Source organism: Orcinus orca, chromosome 13 (genome assembly GCF_937001465.1).
Source record: "Orcinus orca chromosome 13, mOrcOrc1.1, whole genome shotgun sequence".
Taxonomy (NCBI): Eukaryota; Metazoa; Chordata; class Mammalia; order Artiodactyla; family Delphinidae; genus Orcinus; species Orcinus orca.
The window spans coordinates 9,936,824-9,956,730 of NC_064571.1; the positions used below are offsets into that span (position 1 = coordinate 9,936,824).

The 19,907-nt window shown below is 52.9% G+C and overlaps 1 protein-coding gene across 1 annotated transcript; it reads right to left on the reverse strand.

Moving 5' to 3' along the window:
* Nucleotides 1-584: 584 nt before the first annotated feature.
* Nucleotides 585-18,363, reverse strand: LOC101272122 (mal, T cell differentiation protein). Its single transcript, XM_004277801.3, has 4 exons — nucleotides 18,172-18,363; nucleotides 5,808-5,975; nucleotides 4,469-4,594; nucleotides 585-1,133 (listed from the first exon to the last, which is right to left on the reverse strand). Exons 1-4 carry the CDS (start codon nucleotides 18,262-18,264, stop codon nucleotides 1,059-1,061), a joined length of 462 nt encoding a protein of 153 aa, XP_004277849.1. The 5' UTR covers nucleotides 18,265-18,363; the 3' UTR covers nucleotides 585-1,058.
* Between the last annotated feature and the right edge of the window lie 1,544 nt (nucleotides 18,364-19,907).

Here is a 19,907-nt window from a genome sequence, read left to right on the forward strand (position 1 = left end):
TTACTGAGTGCCCTCCTTCCTAATCATCCTTTCTCCTCCCGACCCAGACATCTCATACCTGAAAGGTAGCACTGCCACTTGTCATACTACTTCCTTTCACACTGTGGCCCGGTCCCCTTTCTCTCCAACAGTGTGGTCCAAGGAAATTCTAAAAACAGTTTCTTATCCACGTTCCTAATGGGAATAGAACATGGAAGATACTGCCCAGAAAATTTCTGATCAGCTTCATAGAGAGTCAGAAGAAACTTCTGCCCCTGTTTTCTTTTGGCTTAAGGATTTTCTAATTTAGCGCGGACCCACCCCTCTGTTTTGTAGGAAAAAGAAGGGGTCACCCAGGCTGGTTCTTGGTTAGTTTCCAGAGATGGCGAAGCCCTCTGACCTCCCTGGTTCCTGGGGAGAATGGGATACCCACGGTGGTCTCTCTGAGATGCAGTGGCTGGGCACACTGTCACCTGAACTGCCCTTTGATGCTGCCTCCAGAGATTTGGTCTAAACCGAGGATTCCTCAGAAAGCTGACATGATTGTGTTCTCTATGCTGGAGAATGAAAAAAAAAAACAAAACTGAAAAACACCCCCATGAAAGTATTGAACATAAAGGTACTTTATAAAGTATTTCAAAGGTTTATCACATCCCACTGTGGACATCTGCAAACATTTGTTGGGTGAATTTTATTCCCCTTGACAGGTAGAATATCCTTGAAGACAGAGAAACTTGCTGCAAGATGGACACTCAAAAGAGCCGGAGGAAAATTCCAGTAGACGGTTCTCACGGTCCGGTCCAGGAGTCAGCAGTCCAGTTTTGTGGTCTCTCAGATCACATTCCTCACTTCCCACTCCCACTGCCCCCTTTCAAATAGGAAACGATCTTGGAAAGACAGCTCAGTAGTCGGAGGATAAATGTAGCAAGCCTCCTACTCTGACATGAAGGTATATGGGAGAGTAAACCTCTTTCTTTACCCATTATCAGGAACATTTCTGCATTCTAAAGTGTTATGCTGGAAGGCGGGCCGATCCGTTAATAACCCTCTTGGTTTTCAGCTACAGTTCTTCTGCTGCTTTAGGAAGACTTCCATCTGATTAGAGAAAACACTGCATGGACCACGTACAGCAGAGTGACTACGAATGAAAACACCTGAAAGCAAGATAAGTGACAATTAATGGCCGTGCATGGGGAGAGGGAAAGGCATGGGCTGTGCACACTGGGGTCGCCACGTGCATGGCCCTTACGTCTGTGGACTGCCACTGCTTCCCATCACACACGCAGGTATGCTTTCCTGCAGAGCCTAGGTGCGACCCAGAACGCTCTCAGCACAGACTCCAGGTGACCTAATGATATACTGAACTTGGTGTGCAAGGTCAACAATTTGCCGTCACACATCATCATATTGGTACCATCCAACTGGAAACGAGGGTCCTCAGAGACCCTTCAAGTGATGATTGAAGGGCTCTTCATGGAAAACTTCCTGCCTGCACACTGATAAGACCAGAGTCCACCAGCTGTGATCCCAGCGGCCTCGGCTAAGAGAGTCTGAACATATGGGTTTGCCGCCTGGACGTGTTCAGACCCTGACCAGAATTTTATTCTAAGATTCTGAATTGCACAAGCATGGGCCAGGGAGCCAGGCCACAGGAAGTGAGGGACTGGGATGGAGAGGAAGGATTTTGAGCTTTTGGCAAAAGCAGGGAGCTTACTGAGAAAGCTACTACTGGGAACAGAGGCTGGGGAATGTGGCAAAAGGTCACTTTGTGCCCTGTCAAGGCTCTGACCTGCTGTTGTGCACCTGGGCACCATCTGTCCTATCACCCTGCTCTGGGTGGCCGGCCCTGAGGGCTGCCTGCTCCCAAGCAAATATCTGCACCTGGCTTGTGACCTTGGGTGTAGGGTCAGGAGTTTCTAACCCAGGCATAACATCAGGGCGGCTACACTCCCGTGACTGTTGAAAATTCCCCTAAAACCAGCCGTAACTGTGCCTGCTCTTCCGCTGCCTCCACACCTGGGCGAACCCTCACCCTCACTGCCGGAGGCGGTAAGTAACCTGAGTTATTTAATAACCAAGGTAAGAAAATGTATCTGGGAATCAAATATCCTGTCTGAAGGGAGCAGTCACACGCGAGTGAGAAGCCCCTCGAAGACCCCCCTGTGCATCAGGAGGGAGCAGTGTATTGTGTCGGGGACTCCGAGCCCAACGGAGACCCTTGGCAGGAGCACCTCAGAAGTCCCCACAGGAACAGGAAACACTTACTTTAAAGGGGGGTCAAGAAATGGCACACGGAACATGGAGAGCCAGGGCCATGAATGGACATGAACTTAGGCCCTTAAAAACCCCTCTCCCTGAACAGCTGCCATTATTGCCCACCACAGTTAAGATCAGAAACCTCTAGATTTCTCCAGAAATTTCCAGCTACTCTCAGGCAACTCTCACCAATCCCAGGGATCCCTCTGGTGCAGATTCTCTGCTGCCAGCCGAGGAGAGAGGGAGAAGCTCAGCTTTTGAGGCAAGTGAGGAGCCCCAGAGGGGTGAGAGGAGGCCAGATGCTCCCAAAGGCCAGGGGTGTGCGGGAGGTCACATCCCCGGACTGCCGCAGCCCCGCCCCACCCTGAGACCATGGGAGGGGCATGTGGGTGTTGGGCAGGGTCTGGGGTTAAATCCTGAGCGTGTCGTCATGATCCCGTCTCCCGTGTGCACGGACACAAACTGATGTTTTGAACAGAAAGGCGTGAGTTTCCATTGAACTGGGCTCGTATTTCCCCCGGGGGGCTCCAGCCCAGCATTTCCGTCCGCTGGCAACGTGTGGATTCCTGGTTCCAGCCCTGCTGACTTTGCCTGGGCCTCCTCATGGTTCTCCAGCTCAGCTCCCAGAGACGTGGGGACGTGATCCATCGTGGCAGGGATAAATAGATGTTGGTACAGTCCTCAGTGGAGCACTAAACAGCACAGAGGACGAACCTCTGCATCCCCACCCAGCAGTGTGGAGGAGCCTCACAAACGGGAGGCGAAGAGAGAGAAGCCAGACACGGGAGAAGGCACGTCACGCTCGTGAGAATGCAAAGCAGGGGAAGTGGAACCTGAGCTGGAAACCAGGCCAGCGCTTATCCTCAGTTCAGGGGCCCAGTGACCGCAGCAGGACAGGAAGGGGGCTTCTGGGAGCTGCTTATCATGTTGTTTCTTAACCTGGATGCTTTGGTACACGGAGGGCTTGTGAACTATGAGTCCTGGGTGCATTATGGGAATTCATCAGGTTGTACCCGTGCTTCCAGGTCACCTCCCTGGATGCCTGTTTATGCTGCATTTTGATGGAAAGTAAAAGGGAGAAGTCAGAATAGGGTAGAGCCTGGTAGAGCCCAGTGGTTCCCAATTAGATATCTGCCCAGTGGGCAGGTCATTTACTCCCCGCTCCTGCGTTGCTCAGTCAAGGGCTGGCCCACTACCCACATTCCATCTCCATTTCACTGCCCTCTTCTGCAGTAATTTTACAGAAACGATTGTCAAATGCCTGGCTGATGTCTGTTCAGAGACAAGGCTTCTGGGCTTGGGATGGGGGAGGTGTGTGTGGGTTCTCTTGTGAGGGGGCGATGAAATAGTCATTTGAAGGTGACGGAGGAGGCAGATGACCAGTCTCCCAAGAGAGGGAAGAACACCCAAGGTGCTGCCTGGCTGTGCTCCTGGTTAGGAACCAGCCACCTTGGGAGATGAGCCCACATGGGGGAGGGTCCCACACGGTGGGACATTTGAGGGGATGCCAGGAACCAGGAGGTGGCCATGCTTATGGAACTGGAGAGCGACTGGGAGCTGAGGGGAGTGTGTGGCTTCCCCAGGGAAGGGGGTGGGCCCCTGGGGACCAGCAGACAGGCTTTGAGGAGCTTTCCCCCAGACCCCTCCCTCTGGGGACAGGAAGGGCACCCTCACTAACCCCCTTCCCAGAGCCCAACTGCGCCCACCCTGTGGGTTTTCTCTCAGCCTCTGCTCTACCCTTCCCAAAGAGAGGCGGGGGTGGCACAGATTTGGCACCTGGGGTGGACATCTCGTGGTGTGTCATCACATTTGACCTTGGGTGACCCTGGGGCAGGTTGTGCATGCTCTTAAGGCCCTAGTTCTCCATCTGTGAAATGGGTATAACGGCACCTCCCTCCTAGCGGTGTCGTGAGGGGTTAGCAAGATTGTTCACAAGGGCCCAAGACAGTGCCAGGCCCCACGGTCATGTCTCCTCCCACATCTGCCTCAAAGCCCAACCAGGCTTGGACCCCTGGGCAGTGCAGGCCTGGGCAGTGCAGCACTGACTGATGGCTGAGGGAGTCTGGGGCACATCATTTCCCTTTTCTGAGGCTTTGTTTCTTCAGAAATGAGGAGAAGGTTTATTTTATTCAAAATTTAGTGAACTAAAAAAATGCGGGAGGGCCCAGGCAGCCTTCCACTCAGAACCTTTTCAGTGGGAGCTGTGAACGGGGCAAATTGACTGGGGACTCACCACAGCAGCGATGTTTTCATGGTAATGTTTGTAGGTGAAGCCCACTTGCAGCTCGATGGCAGCCAAAGCTTCCAGGACAGAGGCACCAAAGTAAAACAGGGAGGCGATACAGTGGTAGGCTGCATCCTGCAGGGTGAGAAAAGGCCACTAGACAGGTGGGGCACCCAGATGTGGAGACGTGGGGCAGCTGTGGTCCCAGCAGGGCCTGTCCACCCCTCAGATGACGGGGAACCCACCCCAGGACCCGGTCCCCCGTCATCATCTGCTACTCCCTTTGACACCCCCCAACCCTGCCCCCCTCCTCAGAGACATTGATTAACCAGAGCGGCCGAGCTGAGTTATCTCACTGGTTTGGGGCCAGAGTAAGGACTTTGATGGAGGAAGGATACTGCTTTCCCTTGAGGTGGGATCTAGTAAGGGGTGGGGAGGTGGCCCTTTGGGATTGGTAGAAATTGGTTCTGGACCTGAGAAGTGTCAGCTGCAGTCACAGTCCCCAGTTCGGGTGTGGCCTTGGTGGCCAATACAGAGTGAGAGGCTCAGGCCATTTCCACTGTTGTGTTGTTGTTAGCTTTTTCTTGGGGGGAGCCAGGGATTGGGGCTCCAGGTATGTTTTAAAAGCAGAAAAGCGCTAGAACAGGTTTTTGAGTAGTTACGATTTGGAGGTGGTTTCTAAGGTCTAGGTTGGAGGCCCTTTGAGACTAAGAGGCCTGGCTAACAGCCCCACCCCCTTCCAGGGGAGGTAAGGGCAGGTGGCCCACGTGTAAGTTTACCCCCTTCATGGGCCTCAAAGCAGAATTCATGTGCAAGAGCGATCATAGGCCTTCCCTCTTCCTGGGCCAAGTCCCTCTCTGGTGACCCTGCTCTAGAAGGTGGTGACTGAGAGCTGGGCAGTGAGCGTGGCCTCACGCTGGGCAGCCAGGACCAGCCCCCAGCACCCTGTCCCCTCCCCCGAAATGGAAGCCAGCCCTTCTGGGTGGTGGGAGATGCCAGCTGGCCCCTGGCAGGTGCAGGAGGTACAGGGAGGGTTGTTGGGCTGCCGGTTTGCATGAAAAGGGAGTTCACCCGGGAGAAAGCAGAGCAGGCCCGCAGAGGATCAGGCAGTGACAGTGACAGTCCGCTTCTGCCTTTCACCTCTGCCCGACCTCCTGCGGCGGGGAGCCCTGGGCTGCTATGGGCAGCTCGGATCTGAGGGCCTGACCGGCTCAGCCTTGGCGCATGGGTGGGAGACGTGTACGGGGCACCTCACCCAGCACCGGCCAAGCCAACCTACCAGGGGCGACGCTCCGATGCCGCACCCCACCCCCACCCGCACCTCAAACATCGCAGGACCGGGACTCACCAGGGTGATCCAGGAAGTTCTGCTGCCGTGGGCACCAATTAGGTACAGGAAGAGCAGTAGAGTGGTGGCTATGAAGCAAGACACAGACGTGAACATGACCCAGCCCTGGATCAGTGGGATGGGCACATGGGACGAGGCAATCAGGATCCACACCAGCCCCCCAAAGACCTGCAGAGGGAGGGAGAGAAGGGGTGAGGGTCAGACCGGGAGAGCCCACACCCAGGCAGGACCAGACCCAGAGGTCACGCTGGGGAACCGGGGGCACTCTATAAATGGTAACTCAGTCAATCCTCACAACATCCCTGGGAGTGTGGTACTGACCCATTTGTGAGATGGGGAAACAGAGGCACCTTTGAATTAAAAATTCGTTATCCCCCCAAAAAAAAAAAAATTTGTTACCCCTAGAAAGGACTTAGGCCATCCAGGGTTTTTTAGTAGAAGGGCAAACTCTGAGATTATATCCTTCCTAGTATTTTTTATAGACAAATATCCTTTTTGTTTTGTTTTGGCCACGCTGCACGGCTTGTGGCCCAAGGCTTGAACCCGGGGCCATGGCAGTGAGAGCACTGAGTCCTAACCACTGCACCACCAGGAAACTCCCCCAAATATTCTTTCTTTTATAAAATGGTAGTGGCCAGCTGATTCTTTTGGTCTTTACTTGGCAAAACAAATTAGCCATACTATATCATTAGCATTTAAGAAAAAAACTTGACCTTTAAATCCCCAAGTCCCAGAAGTTCTCTGACTTTTGGAGATGGGGTTGGAGTGGGGAGGGCCCAGGTCAGCCTGGTCTCCTCAGAGGTGGGAGAAGCATTCCTCCCCCTGTCATTATCCAGAAGACATCCCACTTGGTGTCCTCAGGGTCAGGGAGCCCCATGTTTTCAAGGGAAGCATAAGGACAGACTTGGGGTTCATAATCTCAATGGTATAGTCCGGCTCCCCCTGTGGACAAGGTACAACCCAAGCTGGGATTTCCTGTACTTGTCTTCCATTCTCCTTGTCCCTCTCCATCCCAGTGAAGTCACCTCAGCCTCCTTCACCGACCCCACCCAGAGAAGGACTGGGCTGGGACACGGGTGGAGATAGTCACAGGGTCCAAGGTACTGCAGAGCTTAGCGCCATCCTCCTGAGGGTCTGGGGGCTGAGGACGGGCTGCCCTCCTAGCCCTGCATTCCCTGGGGTGTAAATGCATGTGGTACCCTGACCTTGTCTCCCTGCACCTGCTGCCCACTTGCTGGGTAAGAGATAGCACTTCCCCAGGTGTTCTCTGAGCCTCTTAGCTGAGACGCTTCAGGTGACCATCACATTTGGGTAGGAAAATCAGTGCAGTGAAGAATCTGGAGTTATCAGAACCAAGTTGGGTCTGATGAATCATATGTGGGCATCTCTGATCAGAAAATTCCTCTACTGATGACTGAGAGGCAGTGGGACACACTTTCCAACTTACAATAAGTGGAGCAAAATCGATTAAATAAAAATCCTCAGACTGCTGTAGAGTAAGATGTGTGTGTAGACTCATCCATAGTTGCCTTTAAGATCAAACAGATTGCCGGGACTTTTTCATAAGGGACGCTTAACAAAAGGATGTGATCGTGCCGATGGCCGAGACAGACTTGGCTTTAGAAGGCACGAGCGTGTGGCATGGAGAAGAGGGTGGAACTGGCTTGCCCATCTTGGGAGCAGAGGGCTGCTGGCACATGGCGTGAGAGGGCCTCTCCACCGCACCCGCTGGAGGATGCTGTAGCCTGTGGTTCCACCTGTCGGGCCCTGGCTTCCTCCACTGTAAATGGCACCTGGCAGCTCACTCCGCACGTTGCCGGCTGGTGCGAACCGCCTGAAACTGCGGGCGTGAGTGTGAAGCTTCTGGCCCTGTGCCCCCTCACCACCCAACAGCAGAGGGAAGTCTGCTCACCCAGGATGCCGGCAGCCCAGTGCAGACAGACGTAGAGTCAGCCAGTGACAGCGCAGGACGATTGGGCAAAGCAGTCCTGACTGGGACACGGCCCCAACTGAGTCTTGAAGGGAGAGGTGGACTTAGGCCAGAAGGTCAGGACGAGGCTTTCCAGGGGAGGAAAGGGTACATGCCAAGCCCAAAGGATGCTGCAGCAGCAGTGAGGGCTTGGGAAGGCCGTGAGTTGGCACGAGGTTGGGGAACAAGGAGGGGCAGGGAGTGCGGCTTGAGGAAGGGTGACCTTCACACAGGACTGATCGTTGGGCCACCTCAAAGGCGTGCCAGGCCCTGCTCAGTGGAAAGCCGAGATTCAGCATGAATCACGGGGCAAAGCCAGTGCCTGCCTCACTCCACCTACAAAGTTTGCAGAGAGCAAACAGAGCAAGTACAGCACCCACACCTAGGAGATAAGGCATCCCAGGCAGGGAGTGTCCACTGCACCCTGGCCTCAGAGCCCCACTGGCCAAATATTTGTCAAGAGCAAAGGGGTAGGTGAGGGTTCAAGCACTTCCCTTCCTAAAGAGAACCCGGAGGGGCTCCCAGCTCTCAGGAAGCACGCTGAGAGGCCATCGTTTTGACACATCAGTTACACAGGTGGAGGCATGGCCCCAGTTTCCGTTCATCTCCGTCAACAGGCCAGATTCCCACCACCCTCACCTGCGCCCAGGTCACCGTCTTGCATAACATCTCTTAGCTGAGTGGCCCGAGAGTCACCAGACTTGAGCTCGCTCTCTGGGTCCCAGATCCCCACGCTAGAAAACGGGGGTGGGGCCTGGACTAGGGCTCAGTGGTCCTCAGCCCTCACTCTGCACTGGAATCGCCTGGGTCACCTCGAAAACCCCAGTGCCCAGGTCTCATGCCAAGGAGAGAAGCAGAGTGATAGGACAAGAAGCAAACATCCCAGGCTCTTTGCCAAAGGCTTTGGAGTATGTTTCCATAACACAAGCGGTCCATGGATGGAGTTTTGGTAACTCCTGTCAAACAAGGAGAAATGGTTCCTGTCTCCAACGTCCAGCAATGCCGGCCAAGAGGCCTCTCCAGTTCCTCACTGGCTCTGATACAAAGTTTCCTTTCCTCTCCTTAAGCCTCCATCCCTGTCTTGCTCTGAACGTGAGAGTCGCTTGTCCTTGGGTGTCCTCTAGACACGGGGACACAGCCTCAGTATCCAGGAATGGGGTGGAGCTGGGGATCTGAGGCCTCTACCCACCCTGGTGTTTCAGGCCTGGAAACCGCCCATCTTTCATTCAGTGTGCTTGTGGAGGCTGAGCAGAGGTGAAGTTCTGTAAGAACCAAGGATATCGTACAAATCCAGACAAAAAGTTTCCAAAGACTTAAAAAAGTTTTAATCGGCGGTCTACCCCATCACATGATTTTTGTGAAAACAATTTCCTCAGGAGATGGTCTTGGGGAAGGTCTCACGTGAACTCAAGAGTAGGTTCTTTCTTTTCTTTTCTGAATTAATCCAGAGGAGGCAGGCCAGGGTGGTTAAGGGTGTAGGCTTCAGAATTACTGAATCTGAATCAGCTCTGCCACATTTTGCTGGGTCACTGGTTGTCTCTGGGCAGGTTACTTCCTCTCTGGTCCCTATCTGAAAAATAGTGATAGCAGTAGTGCCCACCCAATGGGACCGGGGTGAAATGAGTTTATATCTACAGGTGCCTGGCACACGGCGAGTGCTCTAAGTACTTGCTGTCATAACTGTCCTACGATGGGGCGAAGCCACTCCTGTAACCACGTGAAAACCCCAGTAGGTCAAGATCTCAACTTGCACAATTATCCCCCCCAAGACCTTGTGGGGACCCAGAATTTTAAAATAACTTCAGAAGCATCAAAAAGAGAAAAACCTAAAATCTCCCAGAAATCAAAAGCTGAGGAAAATGTGTCTGCCTCTGCCGAAGGGAACACAAAGGACATAAAAATATGCGAAAGCCTTCCTTCCAACAATGAGCTCCGGTTACAGAAGTGGGAAAAGGACTCCTCCGGCACATTCTTGAGATTGGTAGGGTGTCTCCATTGCTTGTGCAGGGCTGAGAGCTCTGGGTCCACAATTGTCCAGTGTTTTGCGGCAGGACTTGGATCGTCGAGTTCAAGGCAGAAGAATCGCTCAAATTCTCTGAATATTTTTCTGGGGCTCATTTTACTCTGTCAGGGTCACCACAAGCAGGCAGTCTTCCCATAACAAGGCAAGACGTGACCCAAGGAGGACGTCCACGTGGGGCTGTTCACACACACACCGGTAGTAAGTCCCTCGGGGCCCAGTGTCAGAATTCCCAAGCTCCGAGGGCACGGTGTGGTCTTGAAGGGCACATGTATGTGAATAGGAGCTTGTGCCCTGAACTCTTGAGAAGGAAACTGGCCGCAGAACACAGGTGGCGCACCCAGCCCTGAGCAGTCCTGCTACTTCGGTCAGGTGGGCAAAAACCACCTCCCCAGGAGGGAGAAGAGAGATGGACACACCAATGAGACTTGTCCCGGCTGCCGAGAGCTCCGAGCCCTTAGGTGCTCTCCCAAGGCCACCAGGAAGAGCAACTCCAGTTTGTGGAGTTGAATTCTATCCACTGAATTCTTTTGGCAGTCAGGGGTCACTGCAATGCTGGGAGGGCCTATGCAGGTGACTTGGCCAGTAGAGTAACGGTGTTCCAGGAGAAGCAGCAGTCCCAGCTCTGAGCCTTGGTTGACTAAAACAAGCAGTCATTCCGTGAGGTAGAGCAGAGGGCGTTTTCTTGTGCGTGTGTGTCTGGAGGCTGAGCTACTGCAGGGAAGGGGATAGGCACCAGGTCAAGAGGACTTAAGCGCCAGGCAGCAGGAGAGTATAGAGAGAGGGAGGTCGGAGCACTGAAATCTTCCCCAAGACCCACGAAAAGGGGTCTAAGGGGGAGGCTGGGGGCTCTTCCTGTTCTGAAAAGCAGAGACAGCAGGAAGCAAACACTAGTTCTCATATGAGCCCCACCACCCTTGTATGGAGGAGCTGGGCTCCCAGCAAGTAAGGAAAGCCTTCCTTCACCTCTCACTTACTCAGCCACCCATTCATTCATTCATTCACTTATGCATTTAACAGATACTGAGAGGAAATGGCAGCACTGGGGGCAGGTATGTCCAGGGAGACAGACTTTATTCAAAGACACACTAGTAAATGGAGCCCATCTCGCCCGTCCTGGCCTCTCTCCTCCAGTCTTGCTGCCGAGTCCCACTCAAGCAGCTCTGGGGCCACCAAGGGCAGAGGCAGGTCCTGGTGAGTGTCAGGGCCCCAGTGAGGGTGACCAGCTGAACACCTCTGCCAAGGAGAGGGAAAGAGCCCAGAAATTTGCACAGCATGGAGGTATCTGGGGCAGGTCAGAGATTCTCTCTGTGGGGACCCTCTCCCCCTCTGCCAACTGAGGAGTCTGACCTCTGAGTCTATCCCATGGTGAACACCAGGAATGCCGCTGAGGCTTCGTGACTCAGTTTACCTATGCCAGGTGCTCTGCCCTCCTGGTCCCATTGTCAGCAGGCTCCTTCCTTCTGGGGAACCATCATTACATGACCCTCCCAATATAGACTTAGATAATGTCCCTTTAATCTGAGGGTGAGACCAGGACTCAGGGGACCTTGAGTCTGTTTGTGAAGAGGAGGATAGAGGTCTGCGATTCAAAAAGACAGGGTGTGGGTTCACGTCTGTAGTTGATATTAACAGGGTGAGTGTGGACTGGGAAGTGGCCCCCCGTCCAGGCCTGAGCCCCTCTTCCCTCAGGTGAGTACCACCCCCCCTCTCTCCATAGCACTGGTCATTAGCATGCGGGGGTACTTCTCCCCCTTCCCCCCGTCCCTCTCTTTCTGCCCCCTCCCCTCCCAGCCTGACTGTATTCTAATAGGAACCAAGGCTCCAGTGTGGAATTTCAGGTCAGCTGAGACTGGCCGTGTGGCCCTTTTTCTCACTGCACATGCACATCAATGTGTGATGGCTGGTGCCAAGGCTTTTCTTTTAGTTCCTACGTGTACGTTCTAGGTCCTAGGACCTTGGTGTATTAAAATGATTCAACACAAGGGTTGTTTTGCCCCAGCGTGAACTGAATATTTTTCACATGGTGGGAGGGACAGAGAATCAAGGCCACTACATTCCCCTAGGAAGTAGTTATGCCACTAGAAGCTACCCATCCAGAAGCTACCAGGAACCACAGCTTCCCATCAGAATGCAGAAGACAGGTCAGAGCCTCACAATGCAGAGAGTACCAGGGCCCTGCTGCGTGCTCTGAGGAATAGTCTGGAACCCGTGAGGAGCTGGCCCACACCTACCCAAGGCATCAGTGCTTCAGGGACCAGGGCTGTCATTCACCTGCTGTCCTCACATTCATGAGCATCTGGAGAGAGCACCTGCTGGGGCCTCTCATCAGTGCCTGACGCTAGTGGCCTCTGGTCCAAAGCACCAAGTCCAGGGACCTATACCTGAGAGCCAAGAAGAAGCGCAGCTGGGCTTGTGTCAGGGGTGGAAGCCAGGGCTCAGCACGGAATCCAGGGGGAGTCAGTCCCCAGCCCCCATCCAGGTCCAGACTGGCTGGCCCCATCCTGCCTGGAGGCAGGCCCCAGGTGGCCCAGTTCCCATGCCCAGCCCTTCCCTCAGATAAAGTGTTCTGAGTCCAGAGCAAAGCCAAGCTATTCCTTGGGTAAAGAAGATGTGGTACACATATACAATAGAATACTACACAGCCATTAAAAAGAACGAAATAATGCCATTTGCAGCAACATGGATGCAACTAGAGATTGTCATACTAAGTGAAGTAAGTCAGAAAGAGAAAGACAAATACCATATGATGTCACTTACATGTGGAATCTAAAATAGGGCACAAATGAACCTATCTACAAAGCAGAAAAAGACTTATAGACATAAAGAATAGACCTGTGGTTGCCAAGGGGGAGGAAGGGAGAGGGATGGACTGGGAACTTGGGGTTGGTAGATGCAAACCATTACATTTAGAATGGATAGACCACGAGGTCCTACTGTATAGCACAGGAAACTATACCCAATCTCCTGGGATGAACCATAATGGAAAAGAATATTTTAAAAAAGAATGTCTGTATGTATATAACTGAGTCACTTTTCTGTACAGCAGAGATTGGCCCAACGTAAATCAACTATCCTTCAATTAAAAAAACAAACAAACAAAAAACACAAGCTATTCCTAAGGCTCTGCAGAACCAGCCTTGGCTGGCAGCACAGCACACGTCCCCAACGCGCCCTGGCAGCCAGCATGGAGGGAGTGGGTACAACAGCCATCCTTTGTCCTGGCCTGACTTGAGTGTGAGCTGTGCCTTGCAGGGGCATCTGGAACCTGCCTACTCTCTTCTGAAAGCACTCGGACAGACAGGGGGGCCCATCTGCGTCGAGTTGCGGGTGACCTATGGAAAGCGTTAAAGCGATCTTTTTCAAGGCAGCTTGGTTGTGACGACATACGCATGAGGATCCTGGAGCTGAGCTGCATCATCACGCTTAGCGGTTTCCAGAGAACAGCTCAGTCACTGACTTCGGATCAAAGCAGGCCTCCCATTCTTGAAAACCTGGAAAAGTCACTTCTCAGCTCCAAGGACAAACCCCTGAGAGACCTCTACCTGTAATTCTTCCCCTCCCTTTAGAGAAGAGGAAAGGAGAAAACCCAGCAGTACCCTTACCTCCTTCTAAACAGCTCCAGGGAGGGGCCTGCAACACGAGGAGAGACACAGGGCCAGGAGTCAGTGGGCACAGCCAGGGAAGTGAGGCTCTGCCACCGTCCTGCGCTGGCAGCAGGGCCGGCCCGCACTCTCTGGTGACTGTAGGAGAGGTCCCTGCCTGGGGCAGCAGGAATGTTTCCCCAGGAGCAGAGAGGGTGCTTCCGCCGAGCCCAGGAGAACCTCAGGGCACCTGGCTTCTTGCCCAAGCCTTTCACTGAGAGCCATCTCCAGTGTCGTGTCGCCCATTTAACGTTGAGGGGTAGACTGGCTTCCCGTCGACCACTCCAAACCTAGCTGGATGATGCGGGCTGTGCAGTGCTTATCAAATGCAGATTCTTGGGCCGGCCCAGGACCTAGCGACTCAGGACCTCCAGGGTGTTTTTGACAATAAGGCCTAGGCAGCTGTGAGCTCCCCAGTGGCTCCGAGCTGTCCCTTCACTCCCTTGGGGGGAGAAGAGGGAACCAGGCCTTGCCCAGGGCTGCCAGGTGGGCAGTGTGGTCCCTTCTGCTGTAGACGGAAGTTCATCGTGGGTGTTTGGGTGAATGCAGGAACCTGCAAGAGCTCTGCTGTCACTGCAAGAAGTACCACTGGAGACGGAGGTACCAGGCGAGCTGCCTCCCCTCTCTGAGCCTCAGTTTCCCCCCACCTCTTGAAAACTATGTTTCTGTGATTCCACATCTCTCATCTCCTAGGGGTCCTCATGCTGCCTTCCCAGTGTAGCCAGAATGTGGACCACCCGTCAGAAAAGTGCTTTGTCATCCTGCCCCCCCCCGCCCCCCCAGTCCCAGGATTTTTCTGGTCACTCTCAAATAATAAAAAGTCCCCAGTCACTTTGGGTCCTAGAAGCAGTCTCATTTCAGTAACTACTATGTCCAGTTCACTGTAAGAATCAACACTGCCAGCTGATTCCGGGTGGCTTCCAACACCCACCCCCGCCCCCCAAAGGGCACACTCTGAGGTGCGCACACTCTTTCCAAAGAAATGTTCTCTCAAGGTCCAGCCATTCTATCAGCGGCTCCATCTCTAGCAGGCTGGGGAAGAGGCAGTTGGGTTAAAGATTATTACATAACCTGTTTTCAGGTATCCCCTTCACAAGTTTCGAAAGGGAGGCGTCTCTCCCGGCACTTGGGGAGACCAGAGCTGGCCAGAGCTGAGACAAAAAACATCCTATGTTAACATCCCATTTTCTGAACATGTCCCAAGTGTCCCAAAGCCCCTGGCTTAGAGGGAAGACGAGGATGGGGAGACAGAGCCTTGGTTCCAAAAGGAAAAATGTCCTTGGGTGGCAGTGCGGGAACAGACCAGAAGCAAAGCCCTAGGCGGAGTTGTTGTGGGAGGGGGGACACTGGGCGTTCCACCTGCACCTGAATGGGGGTACACCTGTGACCCCACCGCCTGCAACAGCGGCATGGCCTCTGCGGCTCTGGAGTGCTCACGGGGGCAGGGTCACACCACTGGTTGGGCCTGCCTTCCCCTTCCCGTGAAGACCCTGCAACTCTCAGAAGTCAGGAGCTCAGGGGTAGGGGTGCAGGGCCAGAGTTGAGCTGCCCTGCGCCAGCCCGAGCTACCAGCCTTCCCTGCTCTGTGGGCATGTCTTGGGAGCTGGGCAGAGCTCCACCCTCAGTCCTGGAGGCTGAAAGTTTGGCATCTGCACCTCCCAGGCTATTGGGAGGTCAGGCATGAGAATACAGACTGGGAGTAATCAACGACTCGCTGGACCACAGAGTTAAAAAATAATCAAGCATTTCACACCCTCTGGACTAGCAGAAAATTACAAAGTCTGACTCTACCAAGTGTGGCAGGATGAGGAACAATGGAGACTTTCATAAGCCGCTGGTGGGGTCAGGAAGTTATACAATATGGGGGCCCTCTTTACGAAAGCACGCAGAGTGAGTCAGAGTCTTGGAAGGGTCCTGAGCAAGCGGGGGTCCTGAGCTTAATTAAGCTTCATCAGCTTCCTGGAAACTTCACTTCTGGCTGTGTACGTTGTAACCCTTTTGGACATCAGTGTGCTAACATCTGGGAAAACAAGGGTGTGCATTCCCTATGACCCAGCAAGTCAAATCTCTGTGTGTTCCCACAAGAAATTCCCAAAAGTAAAGAGGCAAATACAAGGATGTTCTTTGGCGGTTCCATCTGCGCTATCAAAATGCAACACATTGGAAATTGCCCAAGTGTCCATCAATAGAAGACTGAATAAACAGTGTCAACATGTATAAAGCTCAGAACAAGGTTGCATGAAAAGCATGTTGCAGAAGGATGTGTACGGGGTGACAGTACTTTCAGAAAGCGAGAAAAAATATAAAACCACACTATGTGTAGTCATGGATAGCTAGGTGTGCAATAAAGGTCTAATCTTGAACACACATTCAGCCCAGGGGTCGTCCTGAGGCTGGAGGGAGGAGAGATAAGGTAAGATCATAGCAAAATACCCAGGGGGCTTAGATGTCCTCTGAAAGCCCTATTTCCTTAATACTGAGAGTAAATAAGGCAAAATATTAAGATTTGACAAAGTTGAATGTGAATTACATGGAAGCCTATTAAAGTATATATACTTTTCTGTCATTTTTGAAATAGTTCTTACTTTAAAAAATTTGATTTGAAGTTGGTACAACAGAAAACTAACCATTTAAAATGGACCAGTTGGATGGCATTTAAGACACTCACGATGTTGTGCAACCATCACCGCCAACTCCAAAACCTTTTCATCACCCTGGAAGAAAAGCCCATACCCATTAAGCTGCTCCCAGTTTCCCTCTCCTCTCAGCCTCTGGCAAACCACCAATTTGTGTTCTGTCTCTATAGACTTACCCATTCTGGACATTTCAGATATATGCAGTCATACACTATGTAACCTTTTGTGCCTGGCTTCTTTTACTTAGAGCAGTGTTTCAGTGTTTATCAACCTGTATCAGTACTTCATTCCTTTCTACAGCTGAATAATATTCTGTTGCATGGAATATTACAGTTTGCTTATCCGTTCACCCGTTGATGGGACATTTGGGCTGTTTCCACCTGTTGATTATTGTGACACACATGTTCATGTACCTGTTCAGGTCAGGGCAAGAGGAGGAGGGTGTGCGAGAGTCTTTTGCATGAAGCCCGATTAACACACTTAAAAAAATATATATTTATTTATTTGACCATGCCGTGTGGCTTGCGGGATCTTAGTTCCCCAGCCAGGGATTGAACCCGGGCCCCTGGCAGTGGAAGCACAGAGTCCTAACCACCGGACTGCCAGGGAATTCTCAACACACTTTCTTATGATTCTTGTTATAATGCTCCCCAAACAGCTACAAAGGCAGAGTAAAAAACTCATTAGGGCAACTCAAGAGATACGAGCAAGTCATTTTGTTGCTTAAAAATCTCTCTGCCCCATCTCACCTCTAGCCATCATCACTTACAGTCACCAAATGCTGCCTTTGTAAGTACAGTAGCCTCTGAAGAAACCACCTGTTACTCATTTTCAGGCTAAGTGCAACTGGAAGCGCAGAGATGAGCCATTTGGGGAAGGAATGTTCCAGTGACTGCAAGCCCCTTCCACTCTGGGCCTGGGTGTCCCTACCTATAAATGGTGTGGCTCAGCTTAGAGGTGTCCAGTGTGTCTCCTAGATGTCACTTCCTTGATATGGTACCATTAAGCAAACTCAACCCCCGCTTCCCTTTCCCCCAACCCTCCATGGATGACAGAACCTGATCCCTTTGTTGTTCACACCCTCCCTGACCGTCAGGAGATAAGAAGCTGGGGTCCCGTTTTTAAACAGGCTTGGACATTTTCTTTTCCAGCTGACTCTCCAGGCAGCCACTTCTGCGGTGGGGACGCAGGGAAAGGAGTCTCGGAGCCCGTGGAATGGCACCCACAGAAGAAATACCGCACCCGCTCCCCCCACCCCCTTAGGGGAGGCCCTGGGGCCCTGGGGAGTTTAGGCTGAAGCCTCCCGGCAGTGAGCACTTTACAGGAGCCCAGAGGAGGAAGTGCTCTCCTGCAGCCGTGCGAGGCTGTGCGGCTCCAGTGTAAGGAGGGACCAGCCGCGGTGCAGAGGTCTACAGACTGCTCAAAGTCAGCCAAGGCCGGGGACGGCTCTCACAGGTCCCTCTCCCCTCGCACACCCCACACTGGGCACCATGGCTGTGGCGGAGCAAACGACAGCGTGTTTTATTAGTTCCAGATCAAAGTTGTCGCAAATACCTTCACCAGAGACGTTCAAGAGAAAATAATCCGGATTCGGCTCCTCCTATGACACCAACCCAATCTCCACAGTTCGCTTGGTAATCCTCAGGTTTCCTTTGATGATTTTTAAATTTTGAAGCAAAATCCTAACCCTGGAAAGAGCTGGGCCCCTCTACAGGGACGTCGCTCTCCAATAAGGGCTTCCTCTGCTCGGCCCATGGGAGACAGGTCGGGAGCGCAGCATCGAAACCGGCGCGCAAAGAGTGGACCGGGGCCGGCTTCGGGTATCTGACCCGTGTTGCGAGTTCGTTTTTTCCACCTAAGTCTTGGAGACGGTTTCCCCATGGCCGTTAGCTAGAAGGGGCCAAAGTATTACTGCGGGGTGGGCGTGCGGGAGAGTCTTTCCTCCCCGGGCCCGGCTACCGAGGCTCAGGGACCCTCGCTGCTTGCGGATCAGTCGGCGCGCTGTGCGGATCCCCCAGGAGAGCGCGCGGCACGACCCATCCCATCCCGCCCTCCCCGGCGCGGGCGCGGGGCGCGTCGCGCGTCAGCCACTCACAAACTCGAAGATGAAGAGCAGGTCCGGGAAGGTGATGAAGACCGCGAAGCCGCTAGGCAGGCTGCTGCCACCCGACGCCGCTGAGGGGGCCATGCTGGTGGGCTGGCGACGGCCTCGGAACAGGACGCGCGCAGCTCTGGCTCTGCGCTGAGCGCTCGCTTGCCCGGCGGAGCTCAGTGGCCAGGGCGCCCCCGCGCGCGGGTTAAGAGCAGGGGCGCCCCTGACGAAGAGGGAGGAGCCCCGGCCGCCGCCCGGCCCCCGCCCTAGACTGAGGGGCACCCCAAGGGACCTGCCCAGCGCCAAGGGCGCAGCCCTGAACCACCCCGAGGTTGGGGCGGGGGTTTGACTCCTGATTCCCACGTCTGGGCGCCACCTCCCACCCGGAGCCAAAGCTACCGCGGTGAGGCGCTTCGCACACTTCGCACACTTTGCACTCTGCAGGTGATCGCCATTTAAGAATGATCACCATCAACCACTATTCCCCCCAAACTCTCCACCGTGGCACCCCTCGGGTCACCACTGCTCGAACTGTTCTTAAGTTGGAGCTCTTTCATCTTTCTGCTGGGTTAGTTAATACGCGTGACCTCTGGGTCCAGGCTCATCGTGAGACCAGTTCCCTGCCCTGCAGAGGCGGTGCTGAGACCAGCTCCGGCCACCCATTCCTTCTCCCTGCACCCTCAGAGCCCGGAGACCGGAACGCTGCACCCCGGTCCGCATCACTCTGTGGTGGAGCTGCTGGGCGATGGATTAAGGACAGTCCCAGCTGCCTCGGACCTTGGAGGGTGGAGGGGAGCCAGCACTGCTGAGGGCCTACTAAGTGTCCAGCACTGCCATAGGCTCTTTGCACACATGACCTCATTTAATCCCACAGAGCCTTTCCAGTAGGTGTCACCCCACCTACAGGCTCAGAGTGGGGAAGGAACATGCCCAGGCCACATGGAGGGCAACTGGGCCTCTTGACTCTAGAAGGCAGACTGTCCCACTGCCTCCGTGCCCCCTGCATAAAATCCACACACTTGAAAACTATATCTGTGAGTCTGCTTCTTTTATGTTATATTCAATAGTTTGTTGTATTTTTTAAATTTCACATATAAGTGATATCAACAGTATTTGTCTTTCTCTGTCTGACTTATTTCATTTAGCACGTCTTCCAAGTCCATCCATGTTGCTGCAAATGGCAAAATTTTATTCTTTTATATGGCTGAGTAGTATTCCATTGTGTGTGTGTGTGTGTGTGTGTGTGTGTGTGTATCTCACATCTTCTTTATCCATTCTCTGTTGATGGACATTCATGTTGCTTCTATATCTTGGCAATTGTAAATAATGCTGCTATGAACATTGGGGTGCATGTATCTTTTCAAATGAGTGGTTTAGTTATACCCAGGAGTAGTGTCAGATGGTAGTTCTATTTTTAGTATTTTGAGAAACCTCCATACTGTTTTCCAAAGTGGCTGCACCAATTTACCTTCCCACCAACTGTGTGTGGGCTTTCCCTTTTCTCCACATCCTCACCAACATGGATTGGAAGAATTAATATTGCTAAAATGACCATACTACCCAAGGCAATCTAAAGATTCAGTGCAACCCCTATTAAAATACCAATGGCATTTTTTGCAGAACTAGAACAAATAATTTTAAATTTTGTATGGAAACACAATAGACCCTGAATAGCCAAAACAATCTTGAGAAAGAACAGAGCTGGAGCAATCATACTCCCTGACTTCAGACTATACTAC